Source organism: Eleutherodactylus coqui, chromosome 1 (genome assembly GCF_035609145.1).
Source record: "Eleutherodactylus coqui strain aEleCoq1 chromosome 1, aEleCoq1.hap1, whole genome shotgun sequence".
Classification (NCBI taxonomy): Eukaryota; Metazoa; Chordata; class Amphibia; order Anura; family Eleutherodactylidae; genus Eleutherodactylus; species Eleutherodactylus coqui.
Window position 1 is genome coordinate 421,845,731 of NC_089837.1, and position 24,681 is coordinate 421,870,411.

General features: G+C 43.4%; 1 protein-coding gene across 3 annotated transcripts in view; it reads left to right on the forward strand.

Moving 5' to 3' along the window:
- Nucleotides 1-24,681, forward strand: part of DIAPH3 (diaphanous related formin 3) — a 611,019-nt gene that overhangs the window by 193,689 nt on the left and 392,649 nt on the right. For all 3 annotated transcript variants that reach the window (XM_066581399.1, XM_066581379.1, XM_066581388.1), the window contains one exon: nucleotides 13,028-13,158. In XM_066581399.1, the coding sequence (XP_066437496.1) occupies nucleotides 13,028-13,158 (131 nt within the window). The remainder of the gene's footprint in view (nucleotides 1-13,027; nucleotides 13,159-24,681) is intronic.

Sequence of the window (24,681 nt, forward strand, 5' to 3'; positions counted from 1 at the left end):
TTCTAGCGCTGATGACCCTGCCTTCCTTATATTGCTCAATCGCCCTATTCTGAAGGGAATTTACGATGAAGGTGATCTATGGAAAACTTGCTTACTTGTTTTTTTGCTACACATCAGGGTTACATGTTTAATTTTCAAACAGGGAAGCTTCAGTTATGAAAGGATCGGTGTTTCTAATAAATCCATTCAGAATAGTTCATTTAAAGAGCATTTAACCCTAAAATGGAAAAAAGTCACCTGTAGATTTTAAGAGGTTCTCTGGTTCGGAAAACTAATTTTCCCACACAGCATAGGAGTTATAACTGCTCTTTCCTAGAATCCTGCACAGTGTATCTGCCTAATGACACCATCTGCTTTCCTACTGCTGTATGCATGGCTAAATAGAGTTGACATTTAGTAATCTGGACAAAATCTGGGTGGCACTCCCTGTGATTTATATTGGTTGTAACACGGCTCTCTTGGAAGCATAAAAGTTAATGACTAGAATATGTAACAAAATTGACGGGACACTGAAAGAATTGTATTTAAAGGGAACCTGTCACCTCCATCTAGCCTTTAAAAGTAAATTTATGGGGATGAAAAATTAATCTAATGCCCACTCTATTCTTGATGAATCCATGTACCTCTGCCATTAGTTTCCAAAGTTATCCAATGCTGTAGGCAAATGAGCAGAGAAGAGTCATCTGGTTGAGAAGAGTCGTGCTGATTCATGAGCTGCCGAGCTAACACCCCCTTTCTTTTGATGGCTTGTTGCACCCCCTGTTACATAGGAAACCCTTTCTATCAAGAGATAGGAGATGTATTTGCCTCTCCTAAATCAGTATAATTCTTTTTGACCAGATCATTCTTCTCTGCTTATTTGCAAATAGCACAGGATGACTTTGGAACCCAATTGTGGAGGTACATGGGCTCATTAGATGGAGAGGGCATTAGAATTGATTGATTTTTCATCCCCCTGCCAACCAGTGAAGTTGCTTATGGGGGTGAGATGGTTGCTGCAGGTTCCCTTTAAAGTTTATAATTTTGGTTTTAGGAAGAAATCCTTTCCGTTCTCTGGAGACCTTTAGGCTGTCTTCACATGACAGAACAATATCACAGTGGGCTTGGAAAGACTCTCAGGCCTCAAGCACACGGCACGCACGGATTCCACGTGGGGAATCCCGCACGGAATTTGGCTGTGACCGTGGCCGGTGCCCCCTGCGTATCTGCATTTTTCTTCATTCTCTGCACAGATTTCCCTGTGCTATCACCAGGTGATGACACGGGTACTGCGACCTTTCCAGAACTGACATTCTGGAAAGGCTGCGGGTCGGAAATGGAGCATGCTGCGATTTTTTTTTTTCTTTCTTTTTTCCCTCCGCGAGTGGAAATTGCAAGTGGTTTCAGCTCGTGTGCATGGACTGACATTGCTGCGGATTCCACCGCAAAAATCTGCCTGTGTGTAGTCACGGCAAATTCTGTTCAACTTGTAAGCACCCCAAATGTGTGAATACCATCCTAATTCTAAATGGGCGGAAGCATGTGTATATTTTTATCACAGCATCTGAAGCCTATTCCATAACAAATAAAGTTTTGCTGTTGTGGGTGTTTCAATGTGAATCAAATTGGTCTGACATCATCGACCACTAATTAACCCGTACTGATGAGGAGTTATGCCGTTGTTTTCCTTGATGTATTCCATGATGACATCTCTCAGATACCCCTCGAATATTTTTCCAATTATTGAAGTGAGACTTACTGGCCTGTAGTTACCAGGCTCCCTTCTTGACACCTTTTTTTTTTGTATATTGGAATCACACTGGCAATATGCCAATCCAATGGTACAACCCCGGTCTCAATAGTGTCCCTAAATATAAGAGAGAGCGGTCTGTCTATCCCATCACTTTGTTCCCTTAGAACCCTTAGGTGTATTCCATCTGGGCTCGACAATTTTGTAGATTTTTTAAAAATTCTTTTTAACTGGCTGTGCACTTCCTCGTGAGTTAGGCAGGTAATACTTTGCGGGCAGTATGTTTAATCACCCCGCATCTCGTGTGACATTTCTTTTTCCTTAGTTTTTTCTCAAGTGTATTAATGATTTCATATATTCACCCCCCCCCCCCCCCCCCCCCATTATCTTTTATGGATTTGCAGCAATTTTTTTAATCTCCACCCTTCTTGAGGAGGATTGGGAAGCCCATGCATAAAAAATTACCACTGCAATGCAATATTGTATCAAATAAGGAGCTGGTGATGATTCAACTACGCATTGGGTAAATATTGAAGCAAGTATAGCTGAGCATTATAAGCTTTCAAGCATGCTTTTGCCATCTAGACTCTCCAATAAATTCCCCATCTCTAAACTCCCTACAATGCTGCTACGATATTTATGTGGAAACAATCTCATGCCTCAATCTCCCGCCTCTCCAAATTCTCAAGATGCCTATGGAGGTGTCTCTGATGTTGATCCCAGACATAAACTTGGACATCTGGTCTGAAAGGGGTATCTTTAAAATAGATGATCTATATGAAGGACTAATCAAGGCTCAAGTCATTTGCCCAACTAAATGAAGGGTAACTGCTGCCTCATAGAGAGTTCTATAAGTAACTGCAACTGAAACCTCTCCTCTCCCCATACTCTCTCCCAGAAAAATCTCCTCTTGCTAAATTTGAGTCTTACTGGTACAATTAAGGGAAGCAAGCCAAGGGTATGTTGGAAGCATATGAGGCACTAACATCTGGCCCTCTACCATTTTTGCGTCTATTCAAGGCTAGATGGCAGGAGGTATTCCTGGAATCTTTAAGCGAAGACTAATGGCTGTTCACTTTTTCATTAGGTCTTAAATCATCCCACTGTTTGAACCATCTAGAAACCAACAGAAAATTGTACAGATGGTACTTGACCCCATAGCGTCCTCAGTCTGCAGTCATTTTATTGAGTATAGGGGCAGTACTGGTGAGGCAGGGACAGTGGTACAGGGAAAGAGATATACTGGCTATATAGGCAGTGGGCTTTTTCAAAAAAATTGGAAAAAAAAATCTTTGGGCTGCCTGTGACCGTGTTCAGTTTACTGCGTGTCTGCTGGGGGTAGTAGTCACTCATTAATACCCAGCTAGGTGTTACTGCAGCCTTGCGCATAATTTTTTCTGGCTGCTCTGTGCTTTCAATAACCACAGTCCTCCTCCAACAGGGAAATCCATATACTGGCTATATAGGCAGTGGGCTTTTTCCCAAAAATTGGAAAAAAATACTATATTTGGGCTGCTTGTGACCGTCTTCAGTTTACTGCGTGTGTGCTGGGGGTAGTAGTCGCTCATTATTACCCAGCTAAGCCTGTGACCGTCTACAGTTTACTGCGTGTCTGCTGGGGGTAGTAGTCGCTCATTAATACGCTAGACTGCTACTACTACTGAAATGGAACTAATACTGTGCTCCCCCTATACTGCTGCTTTGGAATTGTTACTGGGGCCTGTCTTGACTGCTACTATTACTGAAATGGGCGGTTGGGCAGCATGTAACCCAGGAGAAGTGGCAGCGGAGTGTCATGCAGGCAGTGATTGTGCTTTGTTGGAGGTAGTGTGGTGCTTAGCTAAGGTATGCCTTGCTAATGAGGGTTTTTCAGAAGTAAAAATTGTTGGGGGGGGGGCCCACTCTTGCCGCTATTGTGGCTTAATAGTGGGACCTGGGAACTTGAGAAGCAGCCCAACATGTAGCCCCTCGCCTGCCCTATCCGTTGCTGTGTCGTTCCCATCACTTTCTTGAATTTCCCAGATTTTCACAAATGAAAACCTTAGCGGAGCATAGGTCCCATACAAAAATGCTCGGGTCGCCTATTGACTTCAATGGGGTTCGTTACTCGAAACGAACCCTCGAGCATCGTGGGAAGTTCGACTCGAGTAACGAGCACCCGAGCATTTTGGTGCTCGCTCATCTCTAATAATCACCTCAGGGCACACAGTGGCACAAAAGCTTGCTTAATTGGAATATATCACGGACCACAATGCAAAATCTATAGAATTGCTTCGAATTTATATGACTGCTTTATTCCCAATTTTTTTTTCTGTCCTATGTTCTCTCCTTTTTGTTTTTACTTCCCTCTCTCGTGTTTTCCTACAAGATTTTTTTCTTTTACAGCATATTCATTCACATATTAGAGTAGCCATAACTCATTACGAACTAATATAGGAGTGTAGAATGAAAATGTGAGCAATGTGTCTAAAACATCAGATGGAGTTGTCATTTTATACTATTTATGTTATATACTATCTGTTGTATTCTATAAACAGTTTGTTAATGTTTTTTTAAAGTTTGATAAAATAAATAAAGAATTTGTTTTAAGGAACGAGAAAAAAAATATATATATATAATAGAAAAATGTATACACCGTATTATAAATTCCTCCAATGTGTTACTCATCAGTGATGGGAAGTAATTTCCAACCATAGTAGAATTTGTCTGACTTGAGGAGCTCCTAAAAAGTGAGAAGCCAGTTTATTAGAGGTGTTAATTAGAAGAGGACCCGCTGCGTACCAGGAACGCTACAGATCCTGCTGTTTTGGAGCTGGTCGGATCTAGTTGTCTGGCCGTCACAGTTTGGTCCTTGTCAAATTTGCTCAGATCGTTTTGTTTTACTATTTTGCCTGCTTCAAGCACATCAACCTTAGGAGCTGCTTGTTCAGTCACTGCCCAATATATTTCACCCCTTGATAGGTGCCATTTTAATCAGATAATCGTTATTCATTTCCCCAATCAGTAGTTTCAGTGTTATGGCCAACGCTCGTTCTTATTTTAATGTTCAAATTGCGATATTGTTACCCTGGTAATTTTTTTTGGTTTTGGGATGTACATGTAGTGATAATTATCGCTTATTCATTCACTTGTCCTTATCGTGGCCTTTTGGTCAGCATAAAAACCATTGCTGGATTACTGTCTTCTGGTTACATGTAAATGCTCCCCGCTCAGTGCTTCTCATAGAAGATAAAGCACTGAGCGAGAAGCCCGCGATCCAGCGATAAGTCTTTCAGTGTAAACACTCTGCACGAGCGCTGACGACCTTAGCGATGACGTCGGGACTCATGCAGTCACTAAACCGCTTGAGTGGCACGCCCGGAAATTTTCCGGGACGAGCTCCACTGCCCATAGCGATGTAGCTCGGAAGATTTCCGGGCTATGTATCAGTATGGGAACTGCAGAGCACAATGCCACAAGCTGTGGCATTGTGCTCTGCTTGCACAGTCCCACAGAGAACCAGTGCAGGACTTTGAAAAACAGAAGCAGGAAGATATTGCTGATCTGCCGGCAATCTCCCGCTTCTGAATTCAAACTCCTGCACTGGTTTGTTTACAGGTTGCCATAGAGACCATCGGCTGGCAGGGCGAGCTGGTGCTTGGCTGTCAGAGGATAGCCAGGCACCAGCTCTTAAAGCAGAGAAAACCTCCGATCTCTGCTGTGTTAACCCTTTAAATGCTGCAGTCTATGTGATTAGGGGGTCCTGATGGGTCTCTGTGGAAGTCCCCTAAAGGGACAAAAATTAAAAAAAAGTTAAAAAAATTCTTAAAAAAATAAAAACAAACACTTGTTCTTTTACTTTGTAAAAAATTAAAAATAAAATTACACATGTGGTATCCCTGCATCGTAAAGACCCAGACAAGGAAGTTAGTCTATTATTTAACCCCTTAATGACACTGCCCCTTTTTTTCTTTTTTCCCCATTTCTTTTTTTCCTCCCCCTGTTTAAAAAACCATAACTCTATTATTTATCCATCAACGTCGCTGTATGAGGGCTTGTTTTTTGCGGGACAAGTTGTATTTTTCAATGGTGCTATTTAAAGTACCATATAATGTACAAAAAAACTTTTACAAAATTTTAAGTGGAGTTAAATGAAAAATAAATGACATTCCGCCATCTTTCAGTGCGTTTTGTTTCTACGGCACACAAACTGCAACAAAAATGACATGATAACTTTCTTCTATGGGTCAGTACGATTACTACGATACCAAACTTGTATAGTTTTTTTTTTTTTTGCTGTAGTACTTGTATTTTTTTTCAGACATTTCATTTTTTAAAATTATTTTCTTTTTTATTTTCCTGTTAACGTACTTGAGCGAGGGCTCATTTTTTGCGAGTTGTACTGTAGTTTACGTTAGTACTAATTCGGAATACATACAACTTTTTGATCGCTTTTTATTGCATTTTTTCTGGGAGACAGTGCGACTGAAAAAGTGCATTTGTTGCGTTGTTTTGTTTTTTTCTCCCGGACTACGTTCACTATGCGGGGTAAATAATGCACTACTTTGATAGATCGGACTTTTACGGACGTGGCGATACCAAATATGTATTTTTCTTTTATGATTTAATTTTTTTATTATAGTTATGGCAAAAGGAGGGTGATTTAAACATTGCTGTTTGCATGCGATGTGATGCAACTTTGACAGTAGCAGATGCTACAAAGTCGCGTGATTTTGTAGCATCACATGCGACTTTGTAGCACTACAAAATTGCGGTATTGCGAGAAAATCGCAGTGATATCGCACAGTGCAGCGATGCGATATCGCTGCATTTTTCTCGCAGCGATGCGGTGTCGCCCGTGTGAAGGAGGCCTTAAGAAAATTTTTTTTTTTAAATGTACAAAAATAGCCAAACATTACAAAAACTGTATAAACTTGGTATCGCCGGAATCGTGCTGACTCACACTATCACATTATTTATTCTGCACAGTGAACGCTGTAAAAATGAAATCCTAAAAACAAATGGCAGAATTCTCCCTCCCCCCCCCCCCCCCCAATCTCCCTACAATTTTTTTTTTACAAAATTTATGCAATACATTATATATACCCAAAAATGATGCATCGAAAAGTACAACTTGTCTCGCAAAAAACAAGCCCTCGTACGGCCGTGTCAATGGAAAAATTAAAAACTTATGGCTCTTGAAACGTGACTGGAAAATTAGTTGAAATTAAATGATTGGCCCATTTAAAAAACCTGCACTGGTGGGTCTGACAGGGTGGTAAGAAACCCGCCACTCAAGGGGTTAAACAACTGTCGGCCCCTGTTAAATTGCCATAAGAATTAATGAATTAAATGCCAGGCCTCTGATTACAGAGTGGCTAATGTGTGATTATTAGTGGCTAATGTTCTCAGGAATGATCAGCCTACCGAAATTACTCATCATAACGGCAACTCGGAGAGGAAGTAACAAAACATCCCATACCAATTAAGAACCTTCAAACCGCTCTGGCGTCATCTAAGGTCAGCGGCTGCAGTAAGAAAGTGGGCAGGATTGAGTTAGTAGCAAGGCGGAAACTGCTGCTTTCCAGGAACCGCATCGGTGGTCATTTTCAAAGACGCACACCGTACTGATTTAGGGAGATATTCCAGGACTTTTTAGATCAGTGGGGAACCTCTGCTCAGATCCCCACTAATCAGCTAATTCCCAGGGCCGCTGTTACTTTAGTCGGCACAGGAAACAGAAAGCACGGACCATAGCACACGGTTGATATTGCATTGAATTCAATGGTCAGCACTTTCTGCTTCCTGACAGCTGTGTTGGGAATCAGCTAATTGATGGGGGGTAGTCATCAAGAGAAAAAATAAAGTAAGTCCTGGAGTACCCTTATAGAACCTGTACGGAGTCATATTTTGTTTGGGCCATGTTTGGTGGAAAGCAAATCTACCATTTCACAGTAAGTACATCTTTCTACCAATCAAACTTGTAGATTTAGTAAGACTGTGTAATCCATATATATTAAATTTTTTGCAGTATTAGGGCAGATCTCAGGAGGGGCAAAAAAAGTATTTTTTTTTTCACAGTGCTGTATGTTTCCTATTTAGCTCAAAGCCTCCAGAAGAGTTTATACAAGACTTATAAGACTGGGCTGTCTTATAGTATGTCAGCTTTAACTGGAAGCCGCTGGAGTAAGAGGCTGCAATTTTTTAACCCCTTAGTGACCAGCTATAGTGTTTTACGCCCTACCAAAGTGGGCTTTAAAGGGGTTGTCCCGCGCCGAAACGGTTTTTTGTTTTTTTTTAAACCCCCCCCCCCCCCGTTCGGCGCGAGACAACCCCGATGCAGGGGTTAAAAAAACAAACCGGGTAGTACTTACCCGAATCCCGACGGTCCGGCGTCTTCATACTCACCTGCTGAAGATGGCCGCCGGGATCCTCTCTCTCTGTGGACCGCAGGGCTTCTGTGCGGTCCATTGCTGATTCCAGCCTCCTGATTGGCTGGAATCGGCATGTGACGGGGCGGAGCTACACGGAGCCGGCATTCTGCACGAGCGGCCCCATTGAAGACAGCAGAAGACCCGGACTGCGCAAGCGCGTCTAATTTGGCCATTAGACGGCGAAAATTAGACGGCAACCATGGAGACGAGGACGCCAGCAACGGAACAGGTAAGTGAATAACTTTTGATAACTTCTGTATGGCTCATAATTAATGCACAATGTACATTACAAAGTGCATTAATATGGCCATACAGAAGTGTATAGACCCACTTGCTGCCGCGGGACAACCCCTTTAATCCCTGAGGACGTAGAAACATGCTTCCCCGGCAATGCGAATGGCTATAGTTTTAAAATAGTTAGATTCAGCTGCCCTAATGGATCAGATCCAGGGGGGGTGAAAATACTCACCCCGGGTTCTCCGCGATGTCCAGGTCTTCTGGGACTTGAAGTCCCCTTCTGCGCATGTGCGCCCAATGTCCTTCATCGGGCACGTGCACAGAGGGGCTCGCTCCCCGGGAAATTCAAAATCCCTCTCCTCCTGGCTACCATGTGTAGCCTGGAGCATACAGATGTCACTGGGGACATGATCACTGTTATCCAGTGGATAACAGTGATCATTCAACCCTTTCCAATCCATTTATTTTTTCTCACCCATTCTCCCCAGCTCCAAATAAATTGGAGCTGGGGAGAATGGGTGAGAAAAAATACATTTCCCTGCACCCTCCTGAACTGACAGAGTTCAGGAGGGTGCAGGTGCTCACTGCACTATGGGGGATCCTGCTTACCTGTCTGGCGTCTTCCTCATTCTCCCTCTGCCTCCTGGCTCAGCGATCATGTGACCGCTGGGGTCAGGTGGCATCCAGCGGTCACATGATCGCCAAGCCGGGAGACAGAAGGGAGAATGCGGAAGACACCGGACAGGTAAGCAGGTCCTCCCACAGTGCAGGCTCCCGGCTCGGCGTTCATGTGACCGCTGGAGGTCAGGTAACACCAGCGGTCACATGATCGCCGGCCGGAATCTATGCATTGCATAGCGCTAATTGAGTGCTATGTAATGTGTAAAGGAGAAGGCAGAAAGGGTTAAAAAACCCTTTCTGCCTTCTCCTCGGGGGTCCTCGATGAGGACCAGTGCAGAAGTGTATCTGCACCTGATGTGTCTGACGATCGGGTGCAGATCCACTCCTGCACTGCAGTGTCGGGCCTGCCCCGACATCGGAGCTGTGGAGGGAAATTATGATGTCGGGGCAGGCCCGATATTGGATTGGAAAGGGTTAAAGTAAAAAAAAAAAAGTTTAAAAAGCTGACGTATCATATCCGTGAGGGAGGATGAAATTACGTACATAAGGCCTCCAGATTTATCCGCGGACCTTACTCAAGCCTCTGTGCACGCTCCTTTCGCCAAAATGGCAGACACATGCGCAAAAGCCGTGTATTGCCATGGTAATTAAAAATTCTCCCTGCTCCTGACTACAAAACTTAGCCGAGAGCCTGGAGATTTCACAGGGGGCCGCAGTGAGCAGTTCAGGATCACGTGTTCGCCGTTATTCAATGGATAATGGCGATCACATAAAAGTAAAAATTGACGTTGAAACCTTTTACCAGAGGCCTCTGTATTTGAACCCCAACGTGATCCTCCTCCACACACCTTACCCAGATTCTGCGCATGCGACCGCCGGCAAATTGATGGATACATGGACAGGAGTCGGGGAGCCCAGGAAATTTAATATCTCCTTGCTCCCGGCGGCCTGGAACAGTGACCTCGTTGAGTGGTCCCCTTAAGCCGGTCTCACATGACTTGATAGGCATTACGGATTGCGCATGCGTCTGATCCGCGTTAATACGTGGATAAATCGAATGCATTGGATTACACAATTCCACTCACATTAGCAGGTCAGAATTACATAATCCACTAGCCGAAAAGAGAACGCAGAAGGTTCTATTTTACTGCGGATATTCGCAACATAGAGCCTATTGTGTTCCATGGTCGAAGATATACCCACAGCCCATATGCAACTACGTTGTATACAGGCTGCTGGTACCTGCATCATCGCTAAGCAACTGTGCGGGAAATACAAACAAAAAAAAGAGGTGTACTGCGCATGACTGCCTGTATGAGTACGCAGTTATGCGCAGTTCTACGCGACCGTACGCAGCGCCACGGCCACCTCACAGCTGGGATCAACAGCGGGCCTCCGCAAGCGGATTCCACATACGGCCGTGTGAGCGTGGCGTTATTCAGATCGCTACCTGTAATACGTAATTTACAAGAAGTCCTGGGAACGCTTGCCTTCCGGCAGTTCCAGGAGCAGCTTGTTGAGCGCCTTCTGTGTGTGACCACCATATCTCCGCAAGCTTATGAATCCTTACGAAAAGGGGGTGTGAAATATTTTTACGGAGTCAATTTTTATTCCGTACTAGCGTACCCGTCGCGCGTTGCTGTGAAGACAGACAGACATACATACATACATTCGTTTTTATATATCTAGATAGCAGCTTTCAAGTTACCTCAGCGGTATAATATATAACAACCAATCACAGCACAGCAGCTTTCATGTTACCTCAGCAGTATAATATATAGCAACCAATCACAGCACAGCTTTCATGTTACCTCAGCGGTATAATATATAGCAACCAATCACAGCACAGCTTTCATGTTACCTCAGCGGTATAAGAAATAGCAACCAATCAGAGCACAGCTTTCATTTTACCTCAGCAGTATAAGAAATTGCAACCAATCACAGCACAGCTTTCATTTTACCTCAGCATTCTCAATATCCAGCAATTGTCTTGCGAAACGTTCAGCGGATGCATCATTTTGTAGTTGAACACGCATCCCGTTGCTCGTAATGCCTTTTGCTTTTGTGCTTGAGATGGAAATCAAATGATCTTTGTCTGGGGGGCATAACTGTCGACGATGCTCGCAGGATAGGTGTACTATGCCAGTAATCTTCCCAGGAGTGTACTCAACAACTTCCCAAAGTTTCATGGCGATTAGATGAATGGTGTAGTAGCGCAGAAAAGACAGACAGACATACATTCCTTTTTATATATATATAGATGACATCAGGAAGTGAGAGAATTAGATTCCGTACGTAAAATTTGGATGCTAATCGAGTTGAGACCTATTAACTTTTCCTATTTGACATAATCAATGCTCATGCCAAACTTCAAGTTTCTATGACATTGGGAGGTGAGAAAATTAGATTCCGTACGTAAAATTTGGATGCTAATTCTTTGGCGCTTAGAATTGAATAATCGAGTTGGGACCCATTAACTTTTCCTATTTATGACATAATCAATGCTCGTGCCAAATTTCAAGTTTCTATGACATTGGCACGTGAGAGAATTAGATTCCGTACATAAAATTTGGACGCTAATTCTTTGGCGCTTAGAATTGAATAATCGAGCTGGGACCCATTAACTTTACCTATTTATGACATAATCAATACTCGTGCCAAATTTCAAGTTTCCATGACACCGGAAAGTGAGAAAATTACATTCCGTACGTAAAATTTGGGCGCTAATTCTTTGGCGCTTAGAATTGAATAATCGAGCTGGGACCCATTAAATTTTCCTATTTATGACATAATCAATGCTTGTGCCAAATTTCAAGTTTCTATGACATTGGGAAGCGAGAAAATTAGATTCTGTACGCAACATTTGGACGCTAATTCTATGGCGCTTAAAATTGAATAATCGATTTGGGACCCATTAATTTTTCCTATTTATGACATAATCAGTGCTCGTGGTAAATTTCATGTTTCTACAATATCAAGAAGTGAGAGAATTAGTGGCAATGATTGAAATCGAACGATCTACGTGGGGGGGGGGGGCGTAACTGTCGACGATGCTCGCAAGCGCGCCATTTATCATAGCATAAATGTACTATGCCTATAATCTTCCCAGGAGTGTACTCAACAACTTCCCACAGTTTCATGGCGATCGGATGAATGGTGTAGTAGCGCATAAAGGACAAACACACACACACACACACAGACAGACATACATTCAATTTTATATATATAGACAAGTGAGCAATGGGGCTTGGAATTTATTCAGTTGTGTCCTGCAATCCAACGGGTGTTCCCTCCATTATAGGCCTTGCCATGGGTCCTGTAAGTAAATTAGGGCCACAATGGGATCGTTTCTGAACACGGGACAAATGGGGGTATCCATTTTGGGGTGACCGTCTTCATTCCTATGTATACTGTACAAAAAGAAACTGTTTTTAAATTGACACAATTGCCAAAAAAATGAAAATCGTAATTTTTCCCTTCTGCTTTGCTTAGATTAATCAAAAATTGTAGGGTTAAAATACACAGTGCACCCCTAGAGGAATTTGTTAAGAAGTCTAGTTTTCAAAATGGGGTCATTTGTGGGAGTTCTCCGAATGGCGGGTACCATGTTGGCATAGAACAAGCACCTTCTCCACGTTGGCATCTCTGACATCACATGACTACGTCATCCATGTGTTTTGTTAGGAAGCCTCGTGTTCTTCTGGGTATCGAACCAGGTTGGCAATGTTTTACTGCCAGTACATTTGCTTTGTTGCCGGCTTGCAGTGTGTGATGCCGTGTATACAAGTGAAACAACATGCGGCAGGAGACCTGCTGACAGGTATTTGTATCATGAGCGCTAGAACAACACCTCCTAGGCGCTCAGGCAGGGAATCTGGCTTTTAAATGAGCTGTTTGATCAGATCATTACTTCAGCTTAAATATATTTTTACGGGAAAGTTGTGAATAAAAAGTTGCTCACTTTGTGATGTGTGCATGTGATTTAGTGGAGGGATGATCGCTCAGTGTGATTTTTATCTTGTTCCAGGGGTGCTTCAAGAGCAGCAGACAGATCTCGCCACAGGAATTCATTCATGAACTCAAATCCGGCTCCACAGATGAAAGGCTTGTCACTTACTTAGACTCCCTTCGTGTCTCTCTGACCAGCAATCCTGTCAGGTACTGCGATGAATTAACAATAAGTGATTTCCTGTTTCATGTCCGGGCAGTTAACATTCCATCGCAGTGTCTGTCTGTGACCTGCGTCGTGTTTCACTCACATTCTACAAGGTTTACATTTAAATGCCGAAAATCAAGAATTAGAAAAATGTTTGCAGTTATTACAATTGTGTACAGATGGGTGGAGGGAAGTATTATGTGAGGCCAAGGGCTCCTCCACATTGTTTGGATTTCCGTTTTGAACTGTTTTTTAAACTTGTTTTTTCCTAATGGAATGGATCGCAAAACGGAATTCAAACTGAAGCAAACTCAGCTATAGGATCCCCTTTTTTTAATGGATCCTGTAGATGATGAATTAGTTAAAAAATGTCAATTTTTTTACCATTGTGTTTGTTTGCTTCTGTTCGCATCCATTTAAAGGATCTGGTTTGTATCTTCTTGTCTTTCTAATCTTCTGTGCATGCTCATTTTCAAAACGGATTCATTAAGCAGACATTAAAAAATGAATCAAGCAGAAACCTTTCCATTCACTTCACTATAATATATTAAAAAGAAAAAAATAGGAAGGCCTCATGTCCACAGGGTAATTATATTTAGCAACTCCGCGCGTGAAAAAAACACAAATCCACATCCCATAGGAAAGCATTGACCACCTGCAGGTAATTAAATAGCTGCGGATGGTATTTGAAGTGATTTACGGATTTCACGTCTGTGAAAAAAAAGTGACATGCTCCACTACTCACAAGTGCGGATCACGTGTGCGGGAGCTCATATCTCAATTGATCTCCCGCATGAAAAAAAAAAGACAATTCTAGTACATCCGCAGCAGAAATCTACAGCAGAAATCCGTGCAGGCCTGATTTTCCTTGTGGACATGAGGCCGAAGGGTTTTTTATGTTGAATTTCACTCTTTTTCACATAAGCAATAGCGCAGCAGTCTGCACTGTTATAAATTAACCAAAAAAAATAAAAAAAAAAAAAAAAAAATCAGACAATTTATTCAAACAGAGATGAGCTAAAGCCCTTTAGTTCCCATTGAAATCAATAGGAACTTAAATGGAACAGTTTTCTCTTTGACTGCTCCTCAGATGGAACAGCTAAACAGAAAAGAAAGGCACAGATGAACAAGTTCTTCGTTATAGCAGGGCGGTTGGGGGACACCATCAAAGTTGTAGTTTTTAAAAACTACGTAGTTCAGATTTTGCAGCATTTAAAAAAAAAATATATATATATATATTTTTTTTTTTTTTAAATGCTGCAAAATCTGAACTACGTAGTTTTTAAAAACTACAACTTTGATGGTGTCCCCCAACCGCCCTGCTATAACGAAGAACTTGTTCATCTGTGCCTTTCTTTTCTGTTTAGCTGTTCCATATATATATATAAAAATATATTTTTTTCTTTTCTATATATTTTTATATATATATTGCAATTCTATTATCACACAGATGTGCCCATCTTTAACTTATATCTGTTTTGTTTAATTATCACAATTCCTCATGAAACCTGTTCAACACAATGGCGCCACATTGGGTGACCACAATAGGCACACATAGGATAGAGATCTTGTGACCCCTCAGATGACCCCATAATTGCATCACAAAGGTGGCCAATGGGGTGACAAAGAGCGTCCCCACCCTCTAACTGCTTAGATGCTGTGGTTGCTATTGACTGTGGCATCTAAGTGGTACAATGCATCTCCGATCTGGTCATTGCAGGTGGCTGTCCGCTGTACAGAATTGCCACTTGGAGTATATGGCGCACGCTCACCTCCTGAGTGGGTTCTGTACACTCTATTGCACAGTGTGTGTATACAGATGTAGCAATCATTAGTATGACTGGCACATTGTGATAACTCCACTTACGGTATTGTATAACAATGAAGCTGCACCTTAACCTCAAGAAAACAAAGATTGTGACTGCAGCTAATAGAAAACTGAAGCTTAAAATTAGCAACAAAGAAATTGAATCCTTCAGGAATTCATCTTCCTTGGATCAAAAATTGACTGCGATGGCGAATCCACCCCTGAAATCAAGTGTAGGATCGCATTGGGCTGCTCTGCAATGCTTGGCATGAATAAGATCTGGAAGAGCAAAGGTATCACTCTTAACTACCAAAAACAGACTACTTGGAGCCATCGTCTTTCCTGTGATGATGTATGTGTCCGAGAGCCGGACACTAAGAAAGGCCGACAGATGGAGAATCGATGGATTCAAAATGTGGTGCTGGAGGAAATGACCATGGGTAACAAACAGAAGTGTTGGCTCGAAGAAAGCCATTGCTTGAAGCTAAAGACACTAGAATGTGACGGAGTTATTTGGCCACGCCATGCGTAGAAACTCACTAGAGAAGTCAATAATGTTGGGAATGAGCAGTGGAACCAGAAGAAAGGGCCGACAAAGGACATGCTGGCTCCATACCATCACAATGCATACCAATATGTGTGTCAGGCAGTTAAAAGAAGCCGTGCTTGACAGGGAAGCATGGAGAATGTGCGCCTATAATGTCACCAGGAGTCGGAAACCACTAAATGGATAGATAACATTGTAGGTAGATTAGCGTTACACGACACGTTATGTCAGGTAAACATTTGTTACGTCTGTACAGTCAGAAAGAAGTTAAAGTACATCTGCCCCCAAATAGTAGAATGTAACCCCCAACAGTCACATTAAAAATGGATACTGTATTTGGGGTGCTGCACTGCACTTCAGTATTTCGGATAGCTGGTCCCACAGGATGGATGCATTAATTTGATGGGACTCGTGGCACGTGCAGGACGCCATCTGGCTGGTTTTTCCTGGAGCTTTTGTTAAGTGTGGTAATTTAAAATGGGCTATCCCAGCGCCCCCTTCTCCTGGGCTGTCTGTCCTCGCTATCTGTACTGCTATAAATACTAGTGTTTCAGAAGAGTCCTATTCCTAGTGCAGGGGAAGGAGGTTGCCTCCATGGATGTGCTAAAACACATTATCCTAATTGCACCTTGCATATCAGACTGACATTTAATGTGTCGTTTTCAGCGGAATGAAACCATTGAAATTCCTGTGTGGAAGCGCGTCCGATTATCACGTTCTCTGATGAACGCTGCGCCCAGAGCTGTACATTTATGAATACTGTGAGCACAGGAGCTGCCGGACACGTTTCTCCAGTCGCCTATAGGCCATTTGTGGGTTTACAATGGCGAACAGATTATAGACTTGTTCCTTAGTGTGGAGTACGTTACTGTCGGCTGTGTGTGTGCGCATGGGAGATACTGATCACTGTTCTTCACATTGTTTAATCCAAGGGCGGCAAACTTATTGCTACCAAGCACTACATCCACTATGATTGCCTTCAAAGGGACGTTTATTAGAGGTCCTTCACACGGGCGTTTATGTGCTTCCTATTAGGCACATTGGGTAATGCAGATAGCTTAAACACCGTTGATTTTGGATTGGGGTATTCAGACGTGTTTTTCACACATGTAAACACAAAACTTGCAGCATGTCCAATTTTGGCCTTTTGCAGACTAAGCAAATCCACCGAAATGCACGCAAAAAAATAATGTTCATTTTGCAAAAATACAGCGCTGAGGCTTGTACAAATATGTATACGCCCGTGGGACGGAGCCCTTCTACTTCTTGATTCAAGTACATTAGTACCTGCGTTTAGTCAGGATGCATCCGGTCTCTACTGAAGCCTTTACCAGTTGGTCGCATTCACCAAGCCTTTGTCACCCCCCCCCCCCCCCTCACAGAATGGATGATATATTGTTTATATCATCCATTCTGTAAAGACACATCACTGAGTGCTGCAGCCAATCACGGATCTTGGTGCGGTTTCTCAAAAAAACCCTTTGAAAGCATACCTGTCATTCCATCAAATAGTGAAATACATGTACTTGTATCTCTCAGGCTGGGATTATGAGCTGATGTGATTCGGGGCACATTACTTTATTTTACTGTAAAGTGCCCAAAGCTGCAGTACTGTTATAATCCATGCACTCATTTTCGGCAGACAGTAACCTAGCCTGAGAAATCTACTGGTATAGTACATGCTTCCTTTCCCTTAGTACCTATCCTGCATTGGCCAGAGGTAGTGCTACCCTGGTCTGAGACTCCGCCCTCTTGACAAAGAGGAGAGGGCAAGCATACAGATGTGTGGTGGTAGAAAAATTGGCACACTAATTGTCACACTAATCAGTCATAGTGCACCAATAGCTATACAAGCCTGCTAGAGCCGTGTTATATGCTGGAGCTGCAGGGAAGTCTTACCATGAGTCCGGTGAATTCCTGCATCTAGCAGATTCCATAGTGTTCCTGCTGACTCAGTCTACTGATTGGTTGGTAGAAGTTTCTGACAGCCAGTTAAAATTACACATTGTGGTTAAATAATGGTTATTCGTGTAATTTTTGAAAAATTGCAGCCAAAATCTGCAGAGTAAATGCAGAATCAAGTAATATAGACCTAGTGCAGCAGGCGGGAGAGGAGCAGAGCTTTCATCTGGTGGCTCATAAATACCAAGACATTAGTTTAGCAGGAAGCACATCCTGTATACCTTATAATATGCTACCTAAGACCCGCTCACACTTACTGTAATTCCTTTTGGGATTTCTGTTGCTAGAGAATAGTTTAACGTAACAGGTAGCGTCTAGGAAGAAAGGGAGATCCCTAGAGGCCAACACTTTAGAGCGATTTTTAAAGGCCCATTTACTCTGGACGATTATCGCTAAAAAAAAATCGAAAATCGGGTGCGTGTAAATGTGCACCCATCGGCTGCTTTTCGGCTGATCGTTAAAATCAGTCCAACATAAAAACCGTCACTCATTTTTATTAGTAGTTCTCCACGGGGAGTGCTGATAGCATTTTTTTCCCCATGGAGAACAAAGGATCTGAGTGCAGATAACATTCTGTTGTTTGAGCGATCTTTGAGCGATTATCTGCTCGTGAAAATGGACCTTAATTCAGAAAACGTCAACTTTGGTGAATAAAGTGGATTACAATTTTGCTAGTTATCACAAAGAAGCTTGTTAAAAAAGCGTGTGACCATTTAAATTTGCTTCCCTGGTATGTTTCTACCTTTTATCTTAACAAATACAATAGGTGCAAGTTGTGCCCAAAAACTGTCCTTCATGGTTTATACCTCATTTTGGACATGATGGAAGGAGATGTGGACTAAATTCAACCCTGTGTGCCAATATTTTGACGCTAAAAATGGTGTAAAACCTGGCCAGCTATTATGTGGTATACTTAAAGGGGTTGTCTCGCGAAATCAAGTGGGCTTAAGCACTTCTGTATGGCCATATTAATGCACTTTGTAATGTACATTGTGCATTAAATATGAGCCATAAAGAAGTTATTCACTTACCTGCTCCGTTGCTAGCGTCCCCGTCGCCATGGCTTCGTCTAATTTCGCTGGCTTCTTGCTTTTTTAGACGCGCTTGCGCTGTGCGGTCTTCTGCCTGGTGAATGGGGCCGCTCGTGCCGGAGAGCTGGTCACCGCGTCGCCATCGTAGCTCCGCCCCGTCTCATTGTGCCGATTCCAGCCAATCAGGAGGCTGGAATCGGCAATGGAACGCACAGAGCCCATGGTGCACCATGGGAGAAAACCGCAGTGCATCCCTGGGAAAGGACCGGCGGCCATCTTGGGGAGAAGATTTTTATAACTCCATATTTCGTCGGATCGGTGAGTAGCAAGCGGTTTAAAAACCGCCTTAAATTGCTATTTTATGCCAGTCAGTCTAAAGATGTACCAGATTTATCATCCAGCAGAGTCACTATAGGGTCATTGCAGGACCAATCACCCAAGGGGTAACGCCCAACTATCTATTTTTTATTTTTTTTAATGAGTTTTCGCATTTGTTCATTACCAGAATGTTTATTAAAAGAAACATCACTTCCTGATGCACAGGAAGGAATCCTGCGAGGACACTGCACCTGCGACCATATTGTAAACCTGCGATGGACCTTTTAAAAAGCTTGAGAATACCAAAAGAATATTTACATGTGCTTCACTGACTACATCAAGGCCTTTAACTGTGTCGACCATGACAAGACCTAGGAGAGCCGGGCGTATCGGCACATCTTGTCAAGCTGATAAAATCACTGTATACCAATCACGAAGCCACTGTGAGAACACAGTATGGGGGCACAGATTAGTTTGGGATTGGCAAGGGCATCTGACAGGGCTGCATCCTCTCGCCCTTCTTGTTTAACCTATATGCGGAAGTGATCATATGGGACCCCCAACAGCGACATTTAAAGGGTTAATAGAGCTGCTCTTCATACATACCCTGATGCTGCAGGGCATAAATGAACGTCCTGGAGCGTTAAGGGGTTAAATAAGACTAAAATTATGACAACTGCAAAAAATGGCCGAATTTAAATCAAAATCATTAATGAGGTTATAGAATGTGTGTGAGACTTTATCTTCCTTGGCTCAAAAATTGACCAGACTGGAGAATCTATGCCAGAGATGAGACGTAGGATAGCATTGGGGCGAAGCGCGATGCTAAACATGGACACAATCTGGAAAAGTAGGGATATCCATAAAGTAACTAAACGCAGGATAGTGCAAACCACCATTTTCCCCATAGCCATGTATAGATGTGAGAGCTGGACTGTGAAAAAAGCTGATGGAAGGATTGATGCGTTTGATCTGTGGTGCTGGTGAAAGCTGCCCCGTATGCCCTAGATGGCGAGAGTAACCGACAGAAAAGTCCTGAATCGTATAAGACCTGATATATCACTGGAGGGCAAGATGAATGATGATCGTTCTGTGTAAGCCTGAATACACACGGCGCGCACAGATTCAGCGTGAGGAATCCTGCAAGCAATGCGTTGGTGACCGCGGCCAGTGACCCCGGGTACCTGCATTTTTCTTCTTTGTGATGTATTGCGGTTGTGCCGGCCAGCGCACATGCACGGTACATGCTTCCCCGCGCCGTTGCTAGGCAATGACGTGGGTATTCCGGAAAGCCCGTGGATCAGACTGCTTCCATTGACTTTAATGGAAGCCATCCATGCGAAAAATGCCCCGAAATGGAGCATGCTTCTGTTTTCGCAGTTTCCTCTCATGTGCGTGGTACAATCACTTTTACATTACACACTATGGACGGACATTGCTGCCGTACCTATGGACAGGCGCCTGCCATGGGTTCTCCAGCAAAATTCCGCCTGTGTGTGTAAGGTCCTAAAGCACCCTAATGCTTGAGTGACTGATGCTAGCTACCGTCCAAACTGTTCCCCCCATCTTTCTCCTTCCTCAGTCCGTCTGCTGAATCAGGTCTCCCTCCTCCCTCCAGCATACAGGCAATCTGCAACAACTCCACTTATATTTAAGTAATGCTATTTAACTTTCTAATGACCCGGGGTCACTGGTGCGCCTGCGGCCGGGTCACATTCTGTAGTTGTGTTATTCCCGCTTTCAAAAAATCATGACTTTTTAAAAAAAAAAATTTGTGGGCTTGTTTTTGCGAGCCGAGCTGTATTTTTCACTCGCACCATTTAACGTATATAATGGATTTTAAAAAATGCATTTTAAAAGTGGGGCAAAATGGGAAAAAATGCAATTGCACAATTTTTTTAAATTTTTCCAGCATTCATGGAGTCTTTATTCTGTGGGTCAGTACAATTCTAGCAATACCAAATGTATATAGTTTATGTAGTGCTAATGAAACAAATCAAAACTTAACAAAGAAATGTGCAAAGATTTGTAAATCTCATGGAGATGGTGGGGTGATGATACTCAGGTGATTTCTCCTGAATGACCCTGCTGTAAACTATATTAGCGCTCACTTTTATGGGCGTAGGTTGCCCGCATATTACTCTGTGCTAAAAGCCCACTGATTTCTATTAGGCCGCTCTCACCTGCATTTTTTATTCACACATGAATAAGTGTATTTGCTGTGTGTACTGCATATTTTATACGCGTGAAAATATGTGCATAATACGCTGAACACGAACGCCCGTGTGAGTGAGCCCTCTGGCTGGCTTCACACGGCCGGATTATTATTGCGCAATCTGCGGTCGGCGCACACACGGAGGATCTGTAGCAAATGGCATGCTTTGAAAGGTATGTCAAATGTTTTTCCTTCACACTCATGAAAATAAATTGCGTATTCCACAAGCGGAGGATAAATAGCACCATGCGCTGTTTTGCTCTGGACTTCACATTGACGTCCTCCATTGAAGTCAATGGAAGCCGTTGGACCCGCAGCCCATTGACATTGCGGATAGACTGCGGGCACCCGCATCATTGGCCAGCGACTGCATGGGAAAAACTAATATTTTAAAACATACATTGCAGTTCCCATGACGGACGGTGAGCGTCCACAGTCATCCGCAGTACAGAAAAAGCAGGCAGAGTAAAATACTGTCTAAAGCAAGTCTGGTGTTGGGCATACTGTATAAGCAGTTTATTATATGGCTTGTATATGGATCACTCAAACTTCATATATGTCATATAACACGTTCTACAGAAGCGTTTATTAACACAATCAAGTTAAAGGAAATCTGATGTAAGCTGACCAGGCACACAGATCTCTGCAGTCTATCACTTGGGGCTCATTCACACGAACGTAAATACATGTTGTATTAGACAGTGAATAGAGCCCATTGGGTTCGCTGGGTTCATTCACAGCTGCGTATTATTCACATGTATTTTGGTTGCGTAAAAAAATACGCCATGTCCTATCTGCTTGTTATACACCAAAATAACCCATTAAAATCAATGGGCGGGCCTACATATTTAGTAAACACAGGAGACCTCCGGGTTCACTGCGTGCTTATGCAAGAAATCAATGGGATTTCTTACATTTTTTATGCACATGAAAAAAAGCAGATCAAAATCCGCAAAGAATAGGCGGCTTATTGGTTTTTAAATATGGAGCTGATTTAAGCAACTGAAGAAACGCTTGCGTCCGTGTGAATGATATACTGATAGGTTGCAAATCTTTTTTATTAAAGTCTGTATGGCTGGAGGGGAGTCATACGTTGGTGTATGCCCACCCCCACTGATCCTGGTTTGCTGGAAGGACCTGCCAACACAGGGCAGCTGGAGGGCGGGGGATGTGCAGGACCCTTGGCCCATCCCCAATCCAGTCCTGCATAGCTTTACAAGTCAGATCTACAAGACCAAAACGATTAGTTTAAGTGACGGCTGAAATTCGTGTGCCTTGCACTATACTGTGTGACCTGCAGCCCAGGCAGCTCAGCCGCCTTTAACATAAAAAGGGCCCAGATGACTAGTAATTTACACTAAAAAGTGTACCTTTTCTCTCTGTTTCCCCTCTTAGCGCCACTGTTAACCCTGTGCCATCACCGGTGGGCTACTAGGCAGTGTCACATGACCCATTTTTCTGTTTCCCGCCTAGAACTCCCATACAGTGTGCAGATGTAGCAATCATTAACATGATATCCGGGGTGCTAGAATACTTGTCATACCTTCATAGTTTCAGGATGTCCTATTGTGTTACACAATTGCATTAGCTTCCAGGTTTTTCTGCTATTTGTCATCTGGCCATCAGATGGCAGTGTTATATTGTGTTGTATACGTGCCCCACATACGGATGCTGTACTGTGCACGGCATTGTGCAGGGTTAGCCGGCAGTAGGCAATTGTGAAAAATATTAACACTATTTCCAGAATTTGGCTAGACTTTACTACCCTTATTCCCAATCCAAAATGTCATCTTGCTTGTTAATAGTTAAACCCTTTTATTACAGCTGTGAAGGTAGACTAATTAAATATTCACTGCTACTCATTGGTTACATCGGTCAGATTTCTGTGGCTGGACTAATCACAATACAGCTTACAACCAGCTCACAAAAACTGACCAATTCACACATGCAGGTTTTGTTCAGGTTTTTCAATGCAGTTTTTAAAGCCAAAACCAGGAATGGATTTATACAACCGCTCTTCTTTTATCTTAGATTTATACTTTCTCTCCTTCCATGATCTACACTTGATTTTGCATCAAAAACCTTGTAAGTGTGAACATACCGTAAGTGAGTAGCAGTAAATATTAGTCAGGCCAACTTTTGCAGCCTTAAAGGGGAACCTGCCACATCCAGTAAGCACCATAAGTGAAGTTATGCTATTTCTAGGACAGGGCAGAGGAGTCCGGAGGTGTACTTTATATATTTGACATCCGCCCCGTTCCCCCACTGTCACACTGTCTGTTAGTGTGACTCTTCATACTCCCAATGTTTTCTATGGAAGTGTAAACTCGCTGACTGATAGGTCACCTGACGGAACAGGCATCGACTTCTGAGGATGACAGCATGGGAACGGGGAGCCCAGTAGTTATAAGAAGTACACCAGTCCACTGCGGATGGACTATATTTGGCCCAGACGCAGACACTTGGGAGCAGCACCTTGAGGAGAGTGGAGAGCAACCTGCCAAAACGGAGCTAAAAACGCAGGTTTGCACATATGTCACAGTTGGAGGGTGTGGGGACCTCCTGACCCTGCAGCCCCCAAAGCTGAAGTCTATCTTAATTATTACACAGAAGAGCGGTGCTGCGCCACCCCAGCCTACAGCACTAGACAGGTAGAGCATTTGAATTGGTTGGTGGTTTCAAGGACACAAGGATGTTTCTTTAGCTCCCCTGTTGCTATCTTCACTGGCAGCTCCTATGCACTCAGAGGCTGCAGGCTGACAGAATTGCAGACACTTAGATAAAGATCTCCACAATCTCCTCTCTCCTGAGAGTGTGAGTACACACGTTATATTGGGTTTGCTCACCATTTGGGCAGAATGCCTGAACGGTCCTGGGAGAGTAGAGGAGCAGGGATTCTAGATACTGCCCCCTTTCTCATTGGATCTGAGACAGAACACTGCAGCATGGGAAGTAAAGGCAAAGAAGTACAGAACAGTGAACTACTGGCAGAATGCTAAGCTCGCTACATGCATAGTGTCTGAAAGTGCATTGCAAACAGTCGGACAGCAGAAAAATTGGGAAGACCACCTGAAAATCAGAACTTAGGCCGCCTGCACACGGGCGGAAATCCCGTGGCGGGATTTCCCGCGGGATTTCCGCCGCTTAAAGCCTGCATAGGAGTGCATTACAATACGCACTCCTATGCAGACAGCCGCGCGAAATCTCGCGCGGCAAACAAACCGCGGCATGTCCTATTTTTGTGCGGGCTCGCAGAGCCTCGCACAGATACGTCACTAACCTGGCCGCCGGCTCCGGTCTGCGCATGCGCCGGCAGCCGGCACATGAAAGAGCCGGGGCCGCCGGGCGCGGGTGAGTACGCGCTCGTCTCTGCAGGCGCTTGGGTCGGGTCCCGCGGCGAGAATTCTCGCCGCCAGATCCGACCCGCTCGTCTGCAGGCGGCCTTACAGAGGTGAAACAAGGTGCAAACAGCAGAAAGAGAGTATAAGGAAAACCTGTTGAAAACACAGGTATCATTTAGACTCCAGCTTGCATGATACTAAGATGATATCCTAACTCTTAATTTCTTTTTATACATGTAAATGGCAAGTATTGTTAATTTTTCAGAATCTGTACAGTAAAATATAAGATGGACAATCCATTTAA